We start from the raw sequence: 23,728 nt of genomic DNA, 5'->3' as shown, positions 1-23,728 counted from the left end.
ATGTGGAGAGGATGTTTCCTATCGTGGGGGAGTCTAGGACCAGAGGACACAGATAGAGTGGATGTGGAGAGGATGTTTCCTATCGTGGGGGAGTCTAGGACCAGAGGGCACAGATAGAGTGGATGTGGAGAGGATGTTTCCTATAGTGGGGGAGTCTAGGACCAGGGGACACAGATAGAGTGGATGTGGAGAGGATGTTTCCAATAGTGGGGGAGTCTAGGACCAGAGGACACAGATAGTGTGGAAGTGGAGAGGATGTTTCCTATAGTGGGGGAGTCTAGGACCAGAGGACACAGATAGAGTGGATGTGGAGAGGATGTTTCCTACAGTGGAACGTACTGTGTTCATGGCAAGATCTTTAACAGAGTCGCTGAGCAGAGGGATCTTGCGATCCAGGTTCACAGCTCCTTGAAAGCGGCCACGCAGGTCGATGAGGCGGCTAAGGAGGCTTACGGGACGCTCGCTTTTGTTAGTCGAGGCTTTGAGTTCAAGAGTCAGCGGGTGATGTTGCAACTTTATCAAACTCTGGTCAGGCTACACCTGGAGAATTGTGGACAGTTCTGGCCGTCCCAGTACGGGAAGGATGTCGAGGCTTTGGAGAGGGGGCAGAAGAGATTCACCAGGACGCTGCCTGGTTTAGAGGGCATGTGCTGTCACGAGAGGCTGGATAAACGTGGGTTGTTTTCGCTGGAGGCCGAGGGGAGATCTGAGAGCAGTTTACCGGATTATGAGAGGCATAGATAGAGTGGACAGGGGGGTATCTGTTTCCCAGGGTTGACATCTCTCATACCAGAGGGCAGGCACTGAAAGTGACGGGGGGGGGGGGGGGGGATGTGAGGGGTAAGTTTTTTTTTACTCGGAGAGTGGTGGATGCCTGATCTGCCGGTAGAGGCAAATACATTAGGGGTTTTTAAGAGACATTTGGAGAGGCACGTGGAGATGAGGAAGGTGAAGGGATTGGTGTCGTTTTTGATTTGAGTTTCAGCTTGGACGGTACAACATTGTGGGCCCAATGGCCTGTTCTTGATCTACGTTCTATGATCTATGACACGGGGAGGGGAGTACAAGATGGACTGAGGGAGGGTTTAATGGACAGTACACCGGTCAAAGACCCTCTTCTCCCTTCCATCCTCCACCCCCCCTCCCCGCAGCCTCTCTCCATGATGCCGATCCCGGCGAAGGTGGACACAACGTTCCTGGTGACGGAGCCGCTGTGCCAGATCCCGGGATTCCCGCCGTCCTACGCCAGCGCGCAGCTCCCGCCGGGGACCTACGTGATCCCCGGCCGAGAGGAGGAGGCGGCCGAGGCCGAGAGGGAGGCGACCAGGAGGAGACTGAGAAACCTAGCGGTGGGTGGCCGAGGGATCCGCCGCGGGGCCGTGTCGATATCGGGAGGGGGGGGGGCGGCTAGGGAAGGGACACTCCCCACTGTTCACGGTGTGTGTCCGACCCTCGTACCCCGAGGTCCCCCCGCCCCTCGACACTCCCCCACCGTTCAAGGTCCGTGTCCAACCCTCGTACCCCGAGGTCCCCCCGTCCCTCGACACTCCCCCACCGTTCAAGGTCCGTGTCCAACCCTCGTACGCCGAGGTCCCCCCGTCCCTCGACACTCCCCACCGTTCTCAGTGTGTGTCCCACCCTCGTACGCCGAGGTCCCCCCGTCCCTCGACACTCCCCACCGTTCACAGTCCGTGTCCGATCCTCGTACGCCGAGGTCCCCCCGTCCCTCGACACTCCCCACCGTTCACGGTCCGTGTCCAACCCTCGTACCCCGAGGTCCCCCCGTCCCTCGACACTCCCCACCGTTCACGGTCCGTGTCCCACCCTCGTACGCCGAGGTCCCCCCGTCCCTCGACACTCCCCACCGTTCACAGTCCGTGTCCGACCCTCGTACGCCGAGGTCCCCCCGTCCCTCGACACTCCCCACCGTTCACGGTCCGTGTCCTACCCTCGTACCCCGAGGTCCCCACGTCCCTCGACACCTCCCACCGTTCACGGTGCGTGTCCTACCCTCGTACGCCGAGGTCCCCCCGTCCCTCCACACTCCCCACCGTTCACGGTGCGTGTCCTACCCTCGTACGCCGAGGTCCCCTCGTCCCTCGACACTCCCCACCGTTCACGGTGGGTGTCCTACCCTCGTACGCCGAGGTCCCCCCGTCCCTCGACACTCCACACCGTTCACGGTGCGTGTCCTACCCTCGTACGCCGAGGTCCCCCGTCCCTCGACACTCCCCACCGTTCACGGTGTGTGTCCGACCCTCGCACCCCGAGGTCCCCCCGACCCTCGACACTCCCCACCGTTCACCGTCCGTGTCCTACCCTCGTACGCCGAGGTCCCCCGTCCCTCGACACTCCCCACCGTTCACCGTCCGTGTCCTACCCTCGTACGCCGAGGTCCCCAGTCCCTCGACACTCCCCACCGTTCACGGTGCGTGTCCTACCCTCGTACGCCGAGGTCCCCCCGTCCCTCGACACTCCCCACCGTTCACAGTCCGTGTCCTACCCTCGTACGCCGAGGTCCCCAGTCCCTCGACACTTCACACCGTTCACGGTGCGTGTCCTACCCTCGTACGCCGAGGTCCCCAGTCCCTCGACACTCCACACCGTTCACGGTGCGTGTCCTACCCTCGTACGCCGAGGTCCCCCCGTCCCTCGACACTCCCCACCGTTCACGGTGCGTGTCCTACCCTCGTACGCCGAGGTCCCCAGTCCCTCGACACTCCACACCGTTCACGGTGCGTGTCCTACCCTCGTACGCCGAGGTCCCCCCGTCCCTCGACACTCCCCACCGTTCACGGTGCGTGTCCTACCCTCGTACGCCGAGGTCCCCCCGTCCCTCGACACTCCCCACCGTTCACGGTGTGTGTCCGACCCTCGTACCCCGAGGTCCCCCCGTCCCTCGACACTCCCCACCGTTCACGGTGCTGTCCGACCCTCGTACGCCGAGGTCCCCCCGTCCCTCGTCACTCCCCACCGTTCACGGTCCGTGTCCCACCCTCGTACGCCGAGGTCCCCCTGTACTGAATACATGGAAAATGGATGAATATGGGCAATTTGTGGACATAAGTTGTGTTCTCCATTTGAAAACTATTTTAGTTTATTCGGCACTACTTTGTAGCTGAACGTCCTGTTTACTGCCTGTACTCTTTGTTGCTATCTGTCCCCAGCTCTCACCCCCTCACACCCGCACCTTGCCCCCTCTAACTCCCTGTCTGTCTCTGTCCCCACACATTCCCCATCCCTGCACCTCCCTGCCCTCTCTTCCACCCTCTCCCTCTCACCCACACCCCCTCTTTCCCGCTTCATCTCTCTCTCTCCACACCTCCCTACTGTCCGCCCCCGTCCCTCACACTCCTCTCCCCCTCCCCATCTCCGCCCGCCTCTCCTTCCGCCACTCCCTTCCCCCTCAAGCTCCCTCCTCCTCTCTCACCCCCTCCCCTTCAAACCCCCGCCACTCCTCTCTCCTCCCTCCCTCCCCTTCCTCTCACCCCTTCCCCCTCTCTTTCAGTACAGGAGAAGGGAGGTTCTACTGCAGTTGTACAGGGCCCTGGTGAGACCGCACCTAGAATATTGTGTGCAGTTTTGGTCCCCTAATCTGAGGAAAGACATTCTTGCCATAGAGGGAGTACAGAGAAGGTTCACCAGATTGATTCCTGGGATGGTAGGACTTTCATATGAAGAAAGACTGGATCGACTAGGCTTATACTCGCTGGAATTTAGAAGATTGAGGGGGGATCTTATTGAAACGTATAAAATTCTAAAGGGATTGAACAGGCTAGATGCAGGAAGATTGTTTCCGATGTTGGGGAAGTCCAGAACGAGGGGTCACAGTTTAAGGATAAAGGGGAAGCCTTTTAGGACCGAGATGAGGAGAAACTTCTTCACACAGAGAGTGGTGAATCTGTGGAATTCTCTGCTACAGGAAACAGTTGAGGCCAGTTCTTTGGCTATATTTAAGAGGGAGTTAGATATGGCCCTTGTGGCTAAAGGGATCAGGGGGTATGGAGAGAAAGCAGGTACGGGGTTCTGAGTTGGATGATCAGCCATGACAATACTGAATGGCGGTGCAGGCTCGAAGGGCCGAGTGGCCTACTCCTGCACCTATTTTCTATGTTTCTCATTTTCTATGTTTCCCCCGCAGTTCGGGCAAATGGCCTCGGGGATCTCCAGCGCTCTGCTGGGTCTGCTGATCCTGTTCATCGCCCGCTGGCAGCTGGGTTACGCCATGTTGGTCGGCACTCCCTGGTGGACGGGCGTCATTGTGAGTGCGGCCCCCCCGCGGGCAGGGCCGGGTCAGCGAGGAGGGAGGCGGCCACGAGGGAGAGGGGCGGAGGGGGAGGCGACCGGCGATGGAGAGGGAGGGCTGAGGGAAACTAGGGGGAGAGGGGGCGGTGAGGTGGGAGTTGCACCTGCTCAGAATTGATCGCCTGACACGGTTTATTCAGTCCACAGTGGCCGGGATGTTAATCAAGGCTGTTCACAAGTGTCCAAACAAATCCACGGTGAGTTTGCAGTTCCCTGCCTCCGTATCCTTCCCCTCTCCCTCTCTCCCCTTCCCCGCCTCTATCTTTCTCTCCTTCGCCCTTCTCTCTCTCCCCTTCAGCCTTCTCTCTCTCTCTTCTTCCCACTCTCCCTCCACCCCCTCTCTCTCCTCCCCTGCCTCTCTCTTTTCCCTCTCTCCTCCCCTCTCTCCCCCTCTCTCTCCTTCTCCCTTCTCCTCCTTCAGTCTCTTTCCCCTCCACTCTCTCTCTTCTCCTCCTTCTCCCTCTCTCCTCTCTCTCCTTCCCCCTCTCTTCTCCTCCAGTCTCTCTCCCCTCCCCTTTGCTCTCTCTCTCCTCCCCTTCACACTCTCTCCTCCCCTCTCTCTTTTCCCTCTCTCCTCCCCTCTCTCCCCCTCTCTCTCCTTCTCCCTTCTCCTCCTTCAGTCTCTTTCCCCTCCACTCTCTCTCTTCTCCTCCTTCTCCCTCTCTCCTCCCCTCTCTCCTCTCTCTCCTTCCCCCCTCTCTCCTCCTCCAGTCTCTCTCCCCTCCCCTTCGCTCTCTCTCTCCTCCCCTTCTCACTCTCTCCTCCCCTCTCTCTTTTCCCTCTCTCCTCCCCCCTCTCCCCCTCTCTCTCCTTCTCCCTCTCTCCCCTCTCTCTCCTTCCCTCTTCTCTCTCCTTCCACCTCTTTCTCTCCTTCCCCCACCCTCTCTCTCACTTCCCCTCTTTCTTCTCCCTTTCTTTATCCCCCATCGCGGTGTCTCTCACATTTCTCTTCCTCCTCTTCCTCTCTCTCTCACTCTCTCTCTCTTTCCCCTCCCTTTTCCCTGCGCTCCCTCTCCCGATTTCTTCATCTCTTCTCTACACCATCTCCCTCTGTCCACTCTTCTCTCTTCGCCCTCTCACGCTCCCCTTCTCTCCCTCTGATCCTTCCCGCCTCTCCTCCATTTTCACTCTCCGTGTCACTCCCCCATCTCTTTTCCACTTTCCTTCCATCTCTGGGACTACCAACCCGCTCTCCTTTCTCCCTTACCACTGTCCCTCTCTCTGTCCATCTCCTCGCTTCTCTCTCTCTCTCTCTCTCTCTCTCTCTTCTCTCTCTCTCTCTCTCTCTCTCTCTCTCTCTCTCTCTCTCTCTCTCTCTCTCTCTCTCTCTCTCTCTCTCTCTCTCTCTCTCTCTCTCTCTCTCTCTCTCTCTCTCTCTCTCTCTCTCTCTCTCTCTCTCTCTCTCTCGCCCCTCTACATTCTGTCACGTACACACGACCCTGTGAATGGAACAGAATACAGCCGGAGCCCGGTTAACAACTCACTATTTTAATCGTAACTTCCAAATATAGTAAGAAAGTAAACCAAGAGTTAGCAAGATTATGCCTATATAGAGGTAAAAATAAAGTTCTCAAACTCATTCAAGCTCAGTTGGCAGGAGTCACAGTCCAAAATGGAGGGTAACGGGGTAGTGTGGGTTTAGTACTATTTTTTAAGGTTTATTTGGGTCGGCACAACATGGAGGGCTGAAGGGCCTGTACTGTGCTGTAGTGTTCTATTCAAAACAAGCCGCAGGGAAAATCATTCATTGTCCATCAGATAACTCCACCTCCCACACCATAGTAAACAAGTCTTTCTCACCCCCCACCTCCCTTCCAATTTCTCTCTCTCTCTCCCTGTTCCTATCTCCACTTCCTTTCTACTTTCTGGCTCTCTCTCTCTCCCCCCCTCCTTCCCTCTCTCTCTCATTCCCCCCGTATCTTATCTCTTTCCCCCACTCTCTTTCTGCATCCCTCTCACCCGCTCTCGATCCTCCCTCTCTCCTCCCTTTTCAATTCCTCTCCCACTCTCTCTCTCTCTCTCTCTCTCTCTCTCTCTCTCTCTCTCTCTCTCTCTCTCTCTCTCTCTCTCTCTCTCTCTCGCCCCTCTACATTCTGTCACGTACACACGACCCTGTGAATGGAACAGAATACAGCCGGAGCCCGGTGTTGCTGTTAACAACTCACTATTTTAATCGTAACTTCCAAATATAGTAAGAAAGTAAACCAAGAGTTAGCAATATTATGCCTATATAGAGGTAAAAATAAAGTTCTCAAACTCATTCAAGCTCAGTTGGCAGGAGTCACAGTCCAAAATGGAGGGTAACGGGGTAGTGTGGGTTTAGTACTATTTTTTAAGGTTTATTTGGGTCGGCACAACATGGAGGGCTGAAGGGCCTGTACTGTGCTGTAGTGTTCTATTCAAAACAAGCCACAGGGAAAATCATTCATTGTCCATCAGATAACTCCACCTCCCACACCATAGTAAACAAGTCTTTCTCACCCCCCACCTCCTTTCCAATTTCTCTCTCTCTCTCCCTGTTCCTATCTCCCTTTCTACTTTCTGGCTCTCTCTCTCTCTCCCCCTCCTTCCCTCTCTCTCTCCATCGCCCCGTATCTTATCTCTCTCCCCCACTCTCTTTCTGCATCCCTCTCACCCTCTCTCGATCCTCCCTCTCTCCTCCCTTTTCAATTCCTCTCCCACTCTCTCTCTGTGTCCCTCCTCCCGCACCGTTTCCACACACACACTCTCTCTCTCCCCCCTCTCGCTGCTTTCCCTGTTCAGTTGGTCTCCCCCTCCCGTCACTTCCACTGTCCCTTTCAAACTTATCTCTCTCGCTCCTTGTTTCTCCCCTTCCCACTCTCTCTCCCTTTCTCTCTCTCTCCTCCTCTCCCCTCCTCTGCCTCTTCTCAATTTATCCTTTGCTCTTTCCTCCCACACTCCCTCTCTCTCTCCCTTTCTCTCTCTCTCTCTCCTCCTCCCCCCTCCTCTGCCTCTTCTCAATTTATCCTTTGCTATTTCCTCCCACACTCACTCTCTCTCTTTCTCTCTCTCTCTACGGCAGACGATCGCCTGCCTGGTTGCGAATGTGATCTGCGCCCTCGCCTGCACTCCCGCCGTCATCCTGTACTCGCTGAACGTCCGCATCTTCCCCTGCATCGGGTACTGCTACACCGGATGCCGGATGGTGAGTGTTCCGCCCGCCCCCCAACACACACACACACACACACACACACACACACACACACACACACACACACACACACACACACACACACACACACACACTAGCGAGCCAGCCCTCATCCACACACCCCCACCTCGCACCCACGGCCTTCCCCCTCTCCCGCGGCGCCACCCTGCTCCCCTCGCGGTAGCGCTTCCTCACTCCACGCAAAAGCCTCCTCCGAACCCTCCCTCCCCTCTGTTGTAGCGGCCCCTCTCTCCTCTCCTCACCCCTCCCTCCCTCGACCAATTCCTCCGGCAGCTTCTTCCACAGACGGACCACCCGTATCCCTCTAAACCTTTCCTATCCGTGTCCCTGTCCGAGTGTCGTTAATGTACCTGCCTCGACGACCTCCTCCGGCAGCTCCTTCCACAGACGGACCACCCGTATCATTCTAAACCTTTCCTATCCGTGTCCCTGTCCGAGTGTCGTTAATGTACCTGCCTCGACCACTTCCTCCGGCAGCTCCTTCCACAGACGGACCACCCGTATCCCTCTAAAGCTTCCCTATCCGTGTCCCTGTCCGAGTGTCGTTAATGTACCTGCCCCGACCACTTCCTCCGGCAGCTCCTTCCACAGACGGACCACTCGTATCCCTCTAAACCTTTCCTATCTGTGTCCCTGTCCGAGTGTCGTTAATGTACCTGCCTCGACCACTTCCTCCGGCAGCTCCTTCCACAGACGGACCACCCGTATCCCTCTAAACCTTTCCTATCCGTGTCCCTGTCCGAGTGTCGTTAATGGACCTGCCTCGACCACTTCCTCCGGCAGCTCCTTCCACAGACGGACCACCCGTATCCCTCTAAACCTTTCCTATCCGTGTCCCTGTCCGAGTGTCGTTAATGTACCTGCCTCGACCACTTCCTCCGGCAGCTCCTTCCACAGACGGACCACCCGTATCCCTCTAAACCTTTCCTATCCGTGTCCCTGTCCGAGTGTCGTTAATGTACCTGCCTCGACCACTTCCTCCGGCAGCTCCTTCCACAGACGGACCACCCGTATCCCTCTAAACCTTTCCTATCCGTGTCCCTGTCTGAGTGTCGTTAATGTACCTGCCCAGACCACTTCCTCCGGCAGCTCCTTCCACAGACGGACCACCCGTATCCCTCTAAATCTTTCCTATCCGTGTCCCTGTCCGAGTGTCGTTAATGTACCTGCCTCGATCACTTCCTCCGGCAGCTCCTTCCACAGACGGACCACCCGTATCCCTCTAAACCTTTCCTATCCGTGTCCCTGTCTGAGTGTCGTTAATGTACCTGCCCAGACCACTTCCTCCGGCAGCTCCTTCCACAGACGGACCACCCGTATCCCTCTAAACCTTTCCTATCCGTGTCCCTGTCCGAGTGTCGTTAATGTACCTGCCTCGACCACTTCCTCCGGCAGCTCCTTCCACAGACGGACCACCCGTATCCCTCTAAACCTTTCCTATCCGTGTCCCTGTCCGAGTGTCGTTAATGTACCTGCCTCGACCACTTCCTCCGGCAGCTCCTTCCACAGACAGTCCACCCGTATCCCTCTAAACCTTTCCTATCCGTGTCCCTGTCCGAGTGTCGTTAATGTACCTGACTCGACCACTTCCTCCGGCAGCCTCTTCCACAGACGGCCCATCCGTATCCCTCTAAACCTTTCCTATCCGTGTCCCTGTCCGAGTTTCGTTAATGTACCTGCCTCGACCACTTCCTCCGGCAGCTCCTTCCACAGACGGACCACACGTATCCCTCTAAATCTTTCCTATCGGTGTCCCTGTCCGAGTGTCGTTAATGTACCTGCCTCGACCACTTCCTCCGGCAGCTCCTTCCACAGACGGACCACCCGTATCCCTCTAAACCTTTCCTATCCGTGTCCCTGTCTGAGTGTCGTTAATGTACCTGCCCAGACCACTTCCTCCGGCAGCTCCTTCCACAGACGGACCACCCGTATCCCTCTAAATCTTTCCTATCTGTGTCCCTGTCCGTGTGTCGTTAATGTACCTGCCTCGACCACTTCCTCCTGCAGCTCCTTCAACAGACGGACCACCCGTATCCCTCTAAACCTTTCCTATCCGTGTCCCTGTCTGAGTGTCGTTAATGTACCTGCCTCGACCACTTCCTCCGGCAGCTCCTTCCACAGACGGACCCACCCGTATCCCTCTAAACCTTTCCTATCCGTGTCCCTGTCCGAGTGTCGTTAATGAACCCGCCTCGACCACTTCCCCCTGCAGATCCTTCAACAGACGGACCCACCCGTATCCCTCTAAACCTTTCCTATCCGTGTCCCTGTCCGAGTGTCATTAATGTACCTGCCTCGACCACTTCCTCCGGCAGCTCCTTCCACAGACGGACCACCCGTATCCCTCTAAACCTTTCCTATCCGTGTCCCTGTCCGAGTGTCGTTAATGTACCTGCCTCGACCACTTCCTCCGGCAGCTCCTTCCACAGACGGACCACCCGTATCCCTCTAAACCTTTCCTATCCGTGTCCCTGTCCGAGTGTCGTTAATGTACCTGCCTCGACCACTTCCTCCGGCAGCTCCTTCCACAGACGGACCACCCCTATCCCCCTAAACCTTTCCTATCCGTGTCCCTGTCCGAGTGTCGTTAATGTACCTGCCTCGACCACTTCCTCCGGCAGCTCCTTCTACAGACGGACCACCCGTATCCCTCTAAACCTTTCCTATCCATGTCCCTGTCCGAGTGTCGTTAATGTACCCACCTCGACCACTTCCTCCGGCAGCTCCTTCCACAGACGGACCACCCGTATCCCTCTAAACCTTTCCTATCCGTGTCCCTGTCCGAGTGTCGTTAATGTACCCGCCTCGACCACTTCCTCCGGCAGCTCCTTCCACAGACGGACCACCCGTATCCCTCTAAACCTTTCCTATCCGTGTCCCTGTCCAAGTGTCGTTAATGTACCTGCCTCGACCACTTCCTCCGGCAGCTCCTTCCACAGACGGACCACCCATATCCCTCTAAACCTTTCCTATCCGTGTCCCTGTCCAAGTGTCGTTAATGTACCTGCCTCGACCACTTCCTCCGGCAGCTCCTTCCACAGACGGACCCACCCGTATCCCTCTAAACCTTTCCTATCCGTGTCCCTGTCTGAGTGTCGTTAATGTACTTGCCTCGACCACTTCCTCCGGCAGCTCCTTCCACAGACGGAGCCACCCGTATCCCTCTAAACCTTTCCTATCCGTGTCCCTGTCCGAGTGTCGTTAATGTACCTGCCCAGACCACTTCCTTCGGCAGCTCCTTCCACAGACGGTCCACCCGTATCCCTCTAAACCTTTCCTATCCCTGTCCCTGTCCGAGTGTCGTTAATGTACCTGCCTCGACCACTTCCTCCTGCAGCTCCTTCCACAGACGGACCCACCCGTATCCCTCTAAACCTTTCCTATCCGGGTCTCTGTCCGAGTGTCGTTAATGTACCTGCCCCGACCACTTCCTCCGGCAGCTCCTTCCACAGACGGACCCACCCGTATCCCTCTAAACCTTTCCTATCCGTGTCCCTGTCCGAGTGTCGTTAATGTACCTGCCTCGACCACTTCCTCCGGCAGCTCCTTCCACAGACGGACCACCCGTATCCCTCTAAACCTTTCCTATCCGTGTCCCTGTCCGAGTGTCGTTAATGGACATGCCTCGACCACTTCCTCCGGCAGCTCCTTCCACAGACGGACCACACGTATCCATCTAAACCTTTCCTATCAGTGTCCCTGTCCGAGTGTCGTTAATGTACCTGCCTCGACCACTTCCTCCGGCAGCTCCTTCCACAGACGGACCATCTGTATCCCTCTAAACCTTTCCTATCCGTGTCCCTGTCCGAGTGTCGTTAATGTACCTCCCCGACCACTTCCTCCGGCAGCTCCTTCCACAGACGGACCCACCCGTATCCCTCTAAACCTTTCCTATCCGTGTCCCTGTCCGAGTGTCGTTAATGTACCTGCCTCGACCACTTCCTCCGGCAGCTCCTTCCACAGACGGACCATCTGTATCCCTCTAAACCTTTCCTATCCGTGTCCCTGTCCGAGTGTCGTTAATGTACCTGCCTCGACCACTTCCTCCGGCAGCTCCTTCCACTGACGGACCACACGTATCCCTCTAAACCTTTCCTATCCGTGTCCCTGTCCGAGTGTCGTTAATGTACCTCCCCGACCACTTCCTCCGGCAGCTCCTTCCACAGACGGACCCACCCGTATCCCTCTAAACCTTTCCTATCCGTGTCCCTGTCCGAGTGTCGTTAATGTACCTGCCTCGACCACTTCCTCCGGCAGCTCCTTCCACAGACGGACCATCTGTATCCCTCTAAACCTTTCCTATCCGTGTCCCTGTCCGAGTGTCGTTAATGTACCTGCCTCGACCACTTCCTCCGGCAGCTCCTTCCACAGACGGACCCACCCGTATCCCTCTAAACCTTTCCTATCCGTGTCCCTGTCCGAGTGTCGTTAATGTACCTGCCCCGACCACTTCCTCTGGCAGCTCCTTCCACAGACGGACCACCCGTATCCCTCTAAACCTTTCCTATCCCTGTCCCTGTCCGAGTGTCGTTAATGTACCTGCCCCGACCACTTCCTCCGGCAGCTCCTTCCACAGACGGACCACACGTATCCATCTAAACCTTTCCTATCAGTGTCCCTGTCCGAGTGTCGTTAATGTACCTGCCTCGACCACTTCCTCCGGCAGCTCCTTCCACAGACGGACCATCTGTATCCCTCTAAACCTTTCCTATCCGTGTCCCTGTCCGAGTGTCGTTAATGTACCTCCCCGACCACTTCCTCCGGCAGCTCCTTCCACAGACGGACCCACCCGTATCCCTCTAAACCTTTCCTATCCGTGTCCCTGTCCGAGTGTCGTTAATGTATCTGCCTCGACCACTTCCTCCGGCAGCTCCTTCCACAGACGGACCATCTGTATCCCTCTAAACCTTTCCTATCCGTGTCCCTGTCCGAGTGTCGTTAATGTACCTGCCTCGACCACTTCCTCCGGCAGCTCCTTCCACTGACGGACCACACGTATCCCTCTAAACCTTTCCTATCCGTGTCCCTGTCCGAGTGTCGTTAATGTACCTCCCCGACCACTTCCTCCGGCAGCTCCTTCCACAGACGGACCCACCCGTATCCCTCTAAACCTTTCCTATCCGTGTCCCTGTCTGAGTGTCGTTAATGTACCTCCCCGACCACTTCCTCCGGCAGCTCCTTCCACAGACGGACCCACCCGTATCCCTCTAAACCTTTCCTATCCGTGTCCCTGTCTGAGTGTCGTTAATGTACCTCCCCGACCACTTCCTCCGGCAGCTCCTTCCACAGACGGACCCACCCGTATCCCTCTAAACCTTTCCTATCCGTGTCCCTGTCTGAGTGTCGTTAATGTACCTGCCTCGACCACTTCCTCCGGCAGCTCCTTCCACAGACGGAGCCACCCGTATCCCTCTAAACCTTTCCTATCCGTGTCCCTGTCCGAGTGTCGTTAATGTACCTGCCTCGACCACTTCCTCCGGCAGCTCCTTCCACAGACGGACCACCCCTATCCCCCTAAACCTTTCCTATCCGTGTCCCTGTCCGAGTGTCGTTAATGTACCTGCCTCGACCACTTCCTCCGGCAGCTCCTTCTACAGACGGACCACCCGTATCCCTCTAAACCTTTCCTATCCATGTCCCTGTCCGAGTGTCGTTAATGTACCTGCCTCGACCACTTCCTCCGGCAGCTCCTTCCACAGACGGACCACCCGTATCCCTCTAAACCTTTCCTATCCGTGTCCCTGTCCGAGTGTCGTTAATGTACCTGCCTCGACCACTTCCTCCGGCAGCTCCTTCCACAGACGGACCACCCGTATCCCTCTAAACCTTTCCTATCCGTGTCCCTGTCCGAGTGTCGTTAATGTACCTGCCTCGACCACTTCCTCCGGCAGCTCCTTCCACAGACAGTCCACCCGTATCCCTCTAAACCTTTCCTATCCGTGTCCCTGTCCGAGTGTCGTTAATGTACCTGCCTCGACCACTTCCTCCGGCAGCTCCTTCCACAGACGGACCACACGTATCCCTCTAAATCTTTCCTATCGGTGTCCCTGTCCGAGTGTCGTTAATGTACCTGCCTCGACCACTTCCTCCGGCAGCTCCTTCCACAGACGGACCACACGTATCCCTCTAAATCTTTCCTATCCGTGTCCCTGTCCGAGTGTCGTTAATGGACCTGCCTCGACCACTTCCTCCGGCAGCTCCTTCCACGACGGACCACACGTATCCCTCTAAATCTTTCCTATCCGTGTCCCTGTCCGAGTGTCGTTAATGGACCTGCCTCGACCACTTCCTCCGGCAGCTCCTTCCACAGACGGACCACCCGTATCCCTCTAAACCTTTCCTATCCGTGTCCCTGTCTGAGTGTCGTTAATGTACCTGCCCAGACCACTTCCTCCGGCAGCTCCTTCCACAGACGGACCACCCGTATCCCTCTAAACCTTTCCTATCCGTGTCCCTGTCCGAGTGTCGTTAATTTACTGCCTCGACCACTTCCTCCGGCAGCTCCTTCCACAGACGGACCACCCGTATCCCTCTAAACCTTTCCTATCCGTGTCCCTGTCCGAGTGTCGTTAATGTACCTGCCCCGACCACTTCCTCTGGCAGCTCCTTCCACAGACGGACCACCCGTATCCCTCTAAACCTTTCCTATCCGTGTCCCTGTCCGAGTGTCGTTAATGTACCTGCCTCGACCACTTCCTCCGGCAGCTCCTTCCACAGACGGACCACCCGTATCCCTCTAAACCTTTCCTATCCGTGTCCCTGTCCGAGTGTTGTTAATGTTCCTGTCCAGACCACTTCCTCTGGCAGATCCTTCCACAGACGGACCACCCGTATCCCTCTAAACCTTTCCTATCCGTGTCCCTGTCCGAGTGTCGTTAATGTACCTGCCTCGATCACTTCCTCTGGCAGCTCCTTCCACAGATGGACCACCCGTATCCCTCTAAATCTTTCCTATCCGTGTCCCTCTCCGAGTGTCGTTAATGTACCTGCCTCGATCATTTCCTCTGGCAGCTCCTTCCACAGATGGAACACCCTCTGTGTGAAAAATTTTCCCATCGGGTCCCCTATTAAATCTCTAAAACCTGTGCCCTATGATTCAAGATTCCCCCCTACGCTCCAGGGAATGAAGTCCCTACCTGCCCGACCTCTCTCCATAACTCAGCCCCTCGAGACCCGGCGACACCCTCGTAAATCCCTGTGAGCTCCCGCCTCCGGTACACGGTGCCCTGTCCGACGATGGCGGTCATGTTAAACGCCGCCTTCACCGCCCCGTCTGCCTGTGACCCGACTTCCAGGGAACCATAAATCTAGGAAAATCTAGGAATCTAGGAATAATGGTTCATAGTTCCCTGAAGGTGGAATCTCATGTGGATAGGGTGGTGAAGAATGCTTTTGGTAGGCTGGCCTTTATAAATCAGAGCATTGAGTATAGGAGTTGGGATGTAATGTTAAAATTGTACAAGGCATTGGTGAGGCCTAATTTGGGGTATTGTGTACAGTTCCGGTCACCGAATTATTGGAAAGATGTCAACAAAATAGAGAGAGTACAGAGGAGATTTACTAGAATGTCACCTGGGTTTCATCACCTAAGTTACAGGGAAAGGCTGAACAAGTTAGGTCTTTATTCTTTGGAGCGTAGAAGGTTGAGGGGGGACTTGATAGAGATATTTAAAATTATAGGGGGGTAGAGTTGACGTGGATTGGCTTTTTCCATTGAGAGTAGGGGAGATTCAGACAAGAGGACATGAGTTGAGAGTTAGGGGGCAAAAGTTTAGGGGCAACACGAGATGGAATTTCTTTACTCAGAGAGTGGTAGCAGCTTCCAGTAAAAGTGGTAGAGGCAGGTTCGATTTTGTCATTAAAAAAATGGACAGGAAAGGAATAGAGGGTTATGGATTGAGTGTAGGTCGGTGGGACTAGGTGAGAGTAAGCGTTCGGCACGGACTAGAAGAGCCGAGATGGCCTGTTTCCATGCATTAATTGTTATATGGTTATAAACCAAAACTTGGTGTGTTCCGTTAATCGAAGGCTAAAGTTCTCCGTCTCTCACCCCTCTCCCTCTTTCACCCCTCTCCACCTCTCACCCTGTCCATGTCTCACTCTCTCTGTCTCTGCCCCTCTCTGTTTTCCACCCTTCTCTGCCTTCCCTGTCCGACCTCTCTCATCTCCTGCCTCTCACCTCTCTCTCCCCCATCTGACTCTCATGTCTCTCCCTCGATCAACTGTCCTCTGCTACCTCTCTTCATTCTCCCCCTTCCCTACCCCCATCTCTCTCCCACTCACCCCCTCTCTTCCTCACCCATTGCCCCCCTTCTCTTCCTCCCCGTCTGGGTCTCTCCACCTCCGCCTACCCCAATACCCACTCTCCCTCACCCCTCTCTCTTCCCCGGCCATCTCCACCTATGCCCCTCCCTCCCTCTCTCTCTCTCCTCTCTGTCTCTCACCTCTCACTCTCACCCCATTTCTCTCCCTCTCTCTCCACCTCTCCACTCCTCTCTTTCCGTCTGGCTCTCTCCCCCCTCCCATGCTCCCTCCGCCAAACACCGAATCTCGCAGAGGTTTGTCAGCGGGATCACGGTGATCTTGCTGGTCAACTGCCTGGTCTCGCTGGTGATGTCCGTCCTCACGGCCATCGCCAACTGCAGGGACCTCGAGTGCTGCGCCGCACAGCCTCCGGTGGTGAGTGGGATCTTCCTGTGCACGGGGGGTGTGTGTGGGCGGCGAGGGATGGGGCATGGGGACAAGAGATGGGGGAGGTGAACAGCGTGGGGAGAGAACAAGAGAGTGGAGGGGTAGAGAGAGATGGGGGCAGAAAAGGAATAAAAGGGTGGGGAGAGGGGTGGAAAGAGGAGGATGGGTGGAGGGGGTGGAGACAGGAGGATAGGGTGGGGAGAGGGGAGGAGAGAGGAGGATAGGGTGGAGAGAGGATGATGGGGTGGGGAGAGGAGGATAGGGTGGAGGGGTGGAGAGAGGATAGGGTGGGAAGGGTGGAGAGAGGAGGATAGGGTGGAGAGGGGTGGAGAGAGGAGGATAGGGTGGGAAGAGGGGTGGAGAAAGGAGGATAGGGTGGAGAGGGGTGGAGAGAGGAGGATAGGGTGGAGAGGGGTGGAGAGAGGATGATGGGGTGGGGAGAGGAGGATAGGGTGGAGAGGGGTGGAGAGAGGATGATGGGGTGGGGAGAGGAGGATAGGGTGGGAAGAGGGGTGGAGAGAGGAGGATAGGGTGGAAGGGGTGGAGAGAGGAGGATAGGGTGGGAAGAGGGGAGGAGGATAGGGTGAAGAGGGGTTGAGAGAGGATAGGGTGGGGCGAGGAGGATAGGGTGAGGAGAGAGAGGTGGGGGAAGAGATGGAGAGAGAAGAGGGGACAGAGGGGACTGAGAGGGTCTCATCTCCTCTCCTCACTTTATCTTTCTTCCCTCATCGATCTGACCCCTCCCTCTCCCCCACCCTGCAGAAAATGGTGGTGATCCACGCCAACCAGCCCGCACCGCCAGACCTCGCCTCCGTCTTCTTCGGCAAGCCGGCGCCCACTCCTGCCTTTGACGGGCCCCAGTGACGACACGTCCCCCTACTCTACGGGACAGCCTGAAGGATTTGGGCCGAACGATCTGAGGCTCAGCCCAAAAGAAAAGTCAAAGCAGGACTTTCGAGACTGAGGAGGGGAGGGGAGGGTAACGGTGCTAGCCTCTTCCCGTAGTCACATTCCTCCCCCGTGGGAACCCCGCAGTTCCATCTCCCTTGTTACGAGCCGCCCTCTCCCACCCTCGGCTCCCGTCACTCCTGAAACACTCCGCTCTTTGTCCCCTCGCTCTCCCCTCTATCACCGCCCATTTCACCCTGGCTGGCGGCCATTTTGTGATGGTTACCATTGACAACCGCTCTCCCCGCATCATAGAATGGGGCAAACCCTTTTCCTCACCTTCCACTCACTTCCCTCCCTGTTTATTCAATCTCAACTCCTCATCCCTCCTCTCCTTCCCCTCGGTGCCCGCTCTCACATCTCTCCATTTAACCTTCTGCCGACTGCCATTGTGTGACAGTCAGACCCTCCTTCCCACTCCCTCACACTCACCATCTTGTCACCCTCCTTCCCATCCCATCACTCGCAAACCCCTTCCCTCCCTCCCCTCGCTCTCCTCTCCCCGCCATCTCGACGCTCTGCATCGTATGCTGGTTGGGGCTGCCATGTTGCGATGCCAATCTTCACCTCTCCTCATCGCCCTCTTTCTCTCTCTCTGTTACCCAGTGAGTCACTCCCGTACTCACCCCGTCACTCCTGACACCTTTTCCCCTCTCTGGCCCCTTGCCCTTTCTCCCGCCATCCACCACATTTTGGTGAACATTTTCTGATGGGAAATTTCTCTCCCCCACCCAATCCCTTCTCCCCCGTCCGTTGAGTGAGTCACTCCCCTCTCCCTCGTTGAGACAATGAACTCCCCGACCCATCAGCCCTGACCGCGTCCCCGACCCCCGCTCCCCCTTTCTCCTTCCGACGCCCCACTTTTTTGCTGCTCGTCTTATTTGTGAAGGGAATGTCACCACCCATTCATCCCCCACTATTGAAAACGTCACTCCCCCACACCCCACATCCTGTCCAATCAGACCACTCCCTCCCGTCCCATCACTTCCCCTCTCTCCCCGTCCCATCACTCCCGCTCCCTTCCAGTCGTTTCACTCCTCCTCACCCCGTCGTTGTCTTCTCCACGTCGGCCACCAGTTTGTGACAGGGACTTTCGCCCCTCCCCTCTCCGTCCCCTATTGAGTCAGTGACTTCGCCACGTTCACCGTCTCCTCAGTCCACTCCTCGTCCCGTCACTCCTCTTCCTCCCAAACCCCTCACCCTCCTGCCCAAAACCCTCATGCATATGTGTATGTGCGAATATCTGAGATATATACATTAGTTTATTCAATGACAACATTATTAGAATTAGAACATATATACAATATGGAAGACGATATAAAACACAAATTAAAATTCTGTTATAACAATCAATAACAAACTCGATCCCGGATTGTATCCATGGGCACCGCATGTTCCTTCGCCATCGATTCTGTGTGTGACAGTGGCCATTGTAAGTCAGTGTCTCACTCCATCCCTGGCGGCCACATTAACCAAGGATTCGCCCATTTTAAATCAGCGCGTCCCTCCCTCTCTTGTGCTCACTTCTACCAAAGCAGTCACTCCCTCCCCAGCGGCCATTTCCAGTGAAGCGTCGGACATCCCACCTCTCCCGGATATTGATAGCGGCTCCCTGACGCCCGCGAATTATGTACAATATCCCGCAAATTGGTTTTTTTTTTTGAGAACGAGAGACAGAGAGAATTGAATACTCTGCCATGGCAGAGTAAAAAAATATAAAACGTACTTCACCCCAGACTACACTAAAGTGTTCCCCTGCCTAATAGGGGTCAGGAATAATGACAGTGTTGCTCGCTGCACTGTCTGCAACATTGGGTTTTCTATTGCCCCTGGTGGGTTAAATCACTGTTGAGGTGAGTTTAACGGGTGTCATTCGTTCATTAGCATAGCTAACGTTATTTAAACTAGCTGGCTGGCCGCTAAGGAGCTGCTCTATTGCAGACATCCCACCTCTCCAGGGAGTTCCGGGAGTCTCCCTCAAATTGATGGTGTCTGCTTCCCTGAAATGAGATTTTGCAGGGTGGAATTAATTGAGTGATGGAATGGTGCAGACGGAGCTTCACTGTGTGTTTGGCATTGCAAGTGTGTGATGGGACCGTGTGGAGGGAGATTCACTCTGTGTCTGACACCGGGAGTGTGTGATGGGACGGTGTGGAGGGAGATTCACTCTGTGTCTGACCCCGAGAGTGTGTGATGGGACGGTGTGGAGGGAGATTCACTCTGTGTCTGACCCAGGGAGTGTGTGATGGGACGGTGTGGAGGGAAATTCACTCTGTGTCTGACCCCGGGAGTGTGTGATGGGACGGTGTGGAGGGAAATTCACTCTGTGTCTGACCCCGGGAGTGTGTGATGGGACGGTGTGGAGGGAGATTCACTGTGTCTGACCCAGGGAGTGTGTGATGGGATGGTGTGGAGGGAGATTCACTCTGTGTCTGACCCCGGGAGTGTGTGATGGGATGGTACAGAGGGAGATTCACTCTGTGTCTGACCCCGGGAGTGTGTGATGGGACGGTACGGAGGGAGATTCACTCTGTGTCTGACCCCGGGAGTGTGTGATGGGACGGTGTGGAGGGAGATTCACTCTGTGTCTGACCCCGGGAGTGTGTGATGGGACGGTACGGAGGGAGATTCACTCTGTGTCTGACCCCGGGAGTGTGTGATGGGACGGTGTGGAGGGAAATTCACTCTGCGTCTGACCCCGGGAGTGTGTGATGGGACGGTGTGGAGGGAGATTCACTCTGTGTCTGACCCCGGGAGTGTGTGATGGGACGGTGTGGAGGGAGATTCACTCTGTGTCTGACTCCGGGAGTGTGTGATGGGACGGTACGGAGGGAGATTCACTCTGTGTCTGACCCCGGGAGTGTGTGATGGGACGGTGTGGAGGGAGATTCACTCTGTGTCTGACCCCGGGAGTGTGTGATGGGACGGTACGGAGGGAGATTCACTCTGTGTCTGACCCCGGGAGTGTGTGATGGGACGGTGTGGAGGGAAATTCACTCTGCGTCTGACCCCGGGAGTGTGTGATGGGACGGTGTGGAGGGAGATTCACTCTGTGTCTGACTCCGGGAGTGTGTGATGGGACGGTGTGGAGGGAGATTCACTCTGTGTCTGGTCCCGGGTGTGAGTAAATTTACAAATGTAAATTAAACAATGTGTGAGCTGCTGACGTGCGGGAATAAATAAGCTGCTCCCGACTCACTCACAGTCACACACAATTAACTGACCGGCGACAAGGAGTGACTGGTTGAATCATCAGTCCCGTTTCTCACCGTCACTCTGCATCGGGGAACCTATGATTATAAAATCACACTTCAGTCCACTGTGGCCGGGATGTTAATCAAGGCTGTTCACAAGTCTCCAAACAAATCCACGGTGAGTTTGCAGTTCCCTGCCTCCGTATCCCTCCCCCCCCCCCACCCCCGTCCCAGCCTCTCTTTCTCTCCTTCGCCCTTCTCTCTCTCCCCTTCAGGCTTCTCTCTCTCTCTTCTTCCCACTCTCCCTCCACCCCTCTGTTTCCTCCCCTGCCTCTCTCTCTCTCTGTCAATTTAACATCATTATATCGGCCAGACTACCGAATGCACCGTCCTCAGCAAAGGGAGCAAAAGGATTCTCTCCCGGGATCATCCCCCCCACCCCGGGACACCGGTGTCCCAGACTGATCCCCGGATCCCCTGGCTCTTCCTGTCCGGGTAATTCCCCCGGGTGTCACGTGGGAGTCTGGAACACGCACATCCGGCGGAAGCTGCCCCGCCGGACAACAGGCGGAAACACGTCACTGCGGGACCGCTGCGAGCGACGCACACAGCGCGAGTCCGGTTCCGTTAAAACCGTTGGGAATCAGCCCCGGCGCGCGGTCGTTAAAGGTAAGGGCGGGAGTTAAAGGGGAGGGCGGGGAGTCGACCAAATGTCCCCATCCCGCGGGCGGGGATGTTCACACCATCCACTGTCAGTCCGGGTCTGACTCCCCGCAGAGGCTCCAGTTCCTTCAACCCGGTCCGACTGAATTCATTCCTCTCCAGCCTGAAACAGATGGGAGAATAAAGATGAAATAAACAGATTACACAACAGTGTCAGTAACAGGGGACCGGGGCTAATGTTTCAACAACACTCACAGACAAATATCACCAGAAAACCCGCGGATCCGCTGATATTTTATCACATTGAACATCAACACAAACACTCACCCGATCCGCTTCAGACTCGGGAGGGTCAGTATGAGGCGGCGGAGAGCGGGGACAGATCGGTCTGTCAGAGAGTTGTGTCTCAGGTTCAGCTCCGTCAGTGATGGGTTTGTACTGAGAGCGGAGACGAGATCCTCGACCCCAGAATCTGTGAGACCGACATTCTCCAGCCTGGAGATGAGAGAGAGTGAGGGTGAAGGACACAGAGAGACAGGAGACGGTACAAATCCCCAGTGTTTATCAGTAACACAATTACTGATCACATTAATGTTCAGTGTCAGACACCCAGTGACTGTAAGCACAATCTCCCACAGTCTGGTACTTACCCCAGTTTCTGTATTTTACACTCCGGGTTCCTCAGAGCCGCAGACACCAGTTTCACTCCTGGATCCCCCAGTTTATTATCACTCAGGCCCAGCCCCGTCAGTGATGGGTTTGTATTGAGAGCGGAGACGAGATCCTCGGCACCAGAATCTGTGAGACCGACATTGTTCAGCCTGGAGATGAGAGAGAGTGAGGGTGAAGGACACAGAGAGACAGGAGATGGTACAAATCCCCAGTGTTTATCAGTAACACAATTACTGATTTTTTTTCTTCAGCACGACTGTGCAAGTCGGCCAGTGAGAAGAGCGAGAAGAGTTTAAAATGAAGACAGATTTACAGAGCGAGCGTCAGAGGAGCGGGAGACAGAGTAGGAAGGCTTTGGCTCGACGGGGCTTCGGCGATAAAGGGTCGAGGCGAGGTAGGTTATCTGTTTACAATACAGACAGAGTATGTGTGTGAGGCTGGTTTTCTGTGCTCGGTGTCAGATGTGGGAGATCCTGGAGACTCCCAGCCTCCCGGACGGCAACATCTGCACCCGGTGTGTCGAGCTGCAGCTCCTTAGGGACCGAGTTAGGGAACTGGAGATGCAGCTCGATGACCTTCGTCTGGTCAGGGAGAGCGAGGAGGTGATAGAGAGGAGTTACAGGCAGGTGGTCACACCGGGGCCACGGGAGACTGAGGAAGTGGGTCACAGTCAGGAGAGGGAAGGGCAAGAAGCAGGTACTAGAGAGTACCCCAGTGGCTATTCCCCTTGACGATAAGTACCCCTGTTTGAGTACTGCCGGAGGGGGGTGGCCTATGGGTTGGGGAGCATCAGTGTCAGTGTCTCTGGCACAGAGTCTGGCCCTGTGGCTCAGGAGGGCAGGAAAAGGAAGAGGAAGGCAGCAGAGATAGGGGACTATAGTCAGGGGGTCAGACAGATGATTCTGTGGATGCAAAAAAGAAACTCGGATGCTAGTTTGCCTCAAAGGTGCCAGGGTATGGGATGTTTCTGATCACGTCTAAGATATCCTGCAGTGGGAGGGAGAACAGCCAGAGGTCGTGGTACATATTGGTACCAGTGACATAGGAAAAGGGAAGAGGTCCTGAAAACAGAGTACGGGGCGTTAGGAAGGAAGTTGAGAAGCAGGACCTCAGAGGTAGTGATCTTGGAATTACTGCCTGTGCCACGTGACAGTGAGAATAAGATTAGGATGAGGTGGAGGATGAATGCGTGGCTGAGGGATTAGAGCAGGAGGCAGGGATTCAGATTTCTGGATCATTGGGACCTCTTTTGGAGCAGGTGTGACCTGTACAAAAAGGACGGGTTGCACTTGAATTCCCGGGGGACCAATATCCTGGCAGCAAGGTTTGCTAAGGCTAATGGGGAGAGTTTAAACAAGAATTGCTGGGGGGAGGGAACCAAATTGATGTGATGGAGGAGAGGGAGGTTGGCTCACAAATAGAGAGAATTTGGAGACAGTGTGAAAGGGAGGATACGCGGGTGATAGAGAAGGAGGCACTCAGTCCGATGGTTTGAGATGTGTCTATTTTAATGCAAGGAGTATGATGAATAAAACGGATGAGCTTAGAGCGTGGATCAGCTCTCGGAGATATGATGGTGCAGGGGCAGGAATGGTTACTTCGAGTGCCAGGATTTAATTGTTTCAGAAAGGACAGGGAGGGAGGCAAAAGAGGTTGGGACGTGGCACTATTGATCAGAGATAGTGTCATGGCTACAGAAAAGGAGGACGTCGTGGAGGGGTTGTCTACGGCGTCTCTGTGGGTGGAAGTTTGGAACAGGAAGGGGTCAATAACACTACTGGGTGTTTTGTATAGACCACCCAACAGTAACAGGGACATCGAGGAGCAGATAGGGAGACAGATTCTGGAAAGGAGTTTTAATAACAGGGTTGTTGAGGTGTGAGATTTTAATTTCCCAAATATTGATTGGTATCTCCCTAGAGTGAGGGGTTTAGATGGAGTGGAGTTTGTTAGGTGTGTTCAGGAAGGTTTTCTGACACAATATGTAGATAAGCCTACAAGAGGAGAGGTTGTACTTGATCTGCTATTGGGAAATGAACCTGGTCAGGTGTCAGGTCTCTCA

At 55.5% G+C, this 23,728-nt stretch overlaps 1 protein-coding gene across 1 annotated transcript; it reads left to right on the top strand.

Moving 5' to 3' along the window:
- Positions 1-1,163: 1,163 nt before the first annotated feature.
- On the top strand, positions 1,164-17,053 carry LOC140723628 (uncharacterized). The gene is made up of 6 exons (XM_073038203.1): positions 1,164-1,349; positions 4,142-4,261; positions 4,446-4,502; positions 7,349-7,471; positions 16,055-16,177; positions 16,952-17,053. Exons 1-6 carry the CDS (start codon positions 1,164-1,166, stop codon positions 17,051-17,053), a joined length of 711 nt encoding a protein of 236 aa, XP_072894304.1.
- Positions 17,054-23,728: the final 6,675 nt, after the last annotated feature.

The sequence above is a fragment of the Hemitrygon akajei genome, unplaced genomic scaffold, assembly GCF_048418815.1.
Source record: "Hemitrygon akajei unplaced genomic scaffold, sHemAka1.3 Scf000121, whole genome shotgun sequence".
NCBI lineage: Eukaryota > Metazoa > Chordata > Chondrichthyes > Myliobatiformes > Dasyatidae > Hemitrygon > Hemitrygon akajei.
Note: the sequence above shows the minus strand (reverse complement) of the source record. Positions and strands in the feature narration are given on the sequence as shown.

What these genes read in the sequence shown, in the direction of transcription:
- LOC140723628 (XM_073038203.1), top strand. Translation starts at nt 1,164, where the DNA reads ATGCCGATCCCGGCGAAGGTGGACACAACGTTCCTGGTGACGGAGCCG. An exon ending in AGTGTCCAAACAAATCCACG is followed by an intron (nt 4,503 to 7,348) that starts GTGAGTTTGCAG and finishes TCTCTACGGCAG; the next exon opens with ACGATCGCCTGCCTGGTTGC. An exon ending in GCTACACCGGATGCCGGATG is followed by an intron (nt 7,472 to 16,054) that starts GTGAGTGTTCCG and finishes CGAATCTCGCAG; the next exon opens with AGGTTTGTCAGCGGGATCAC.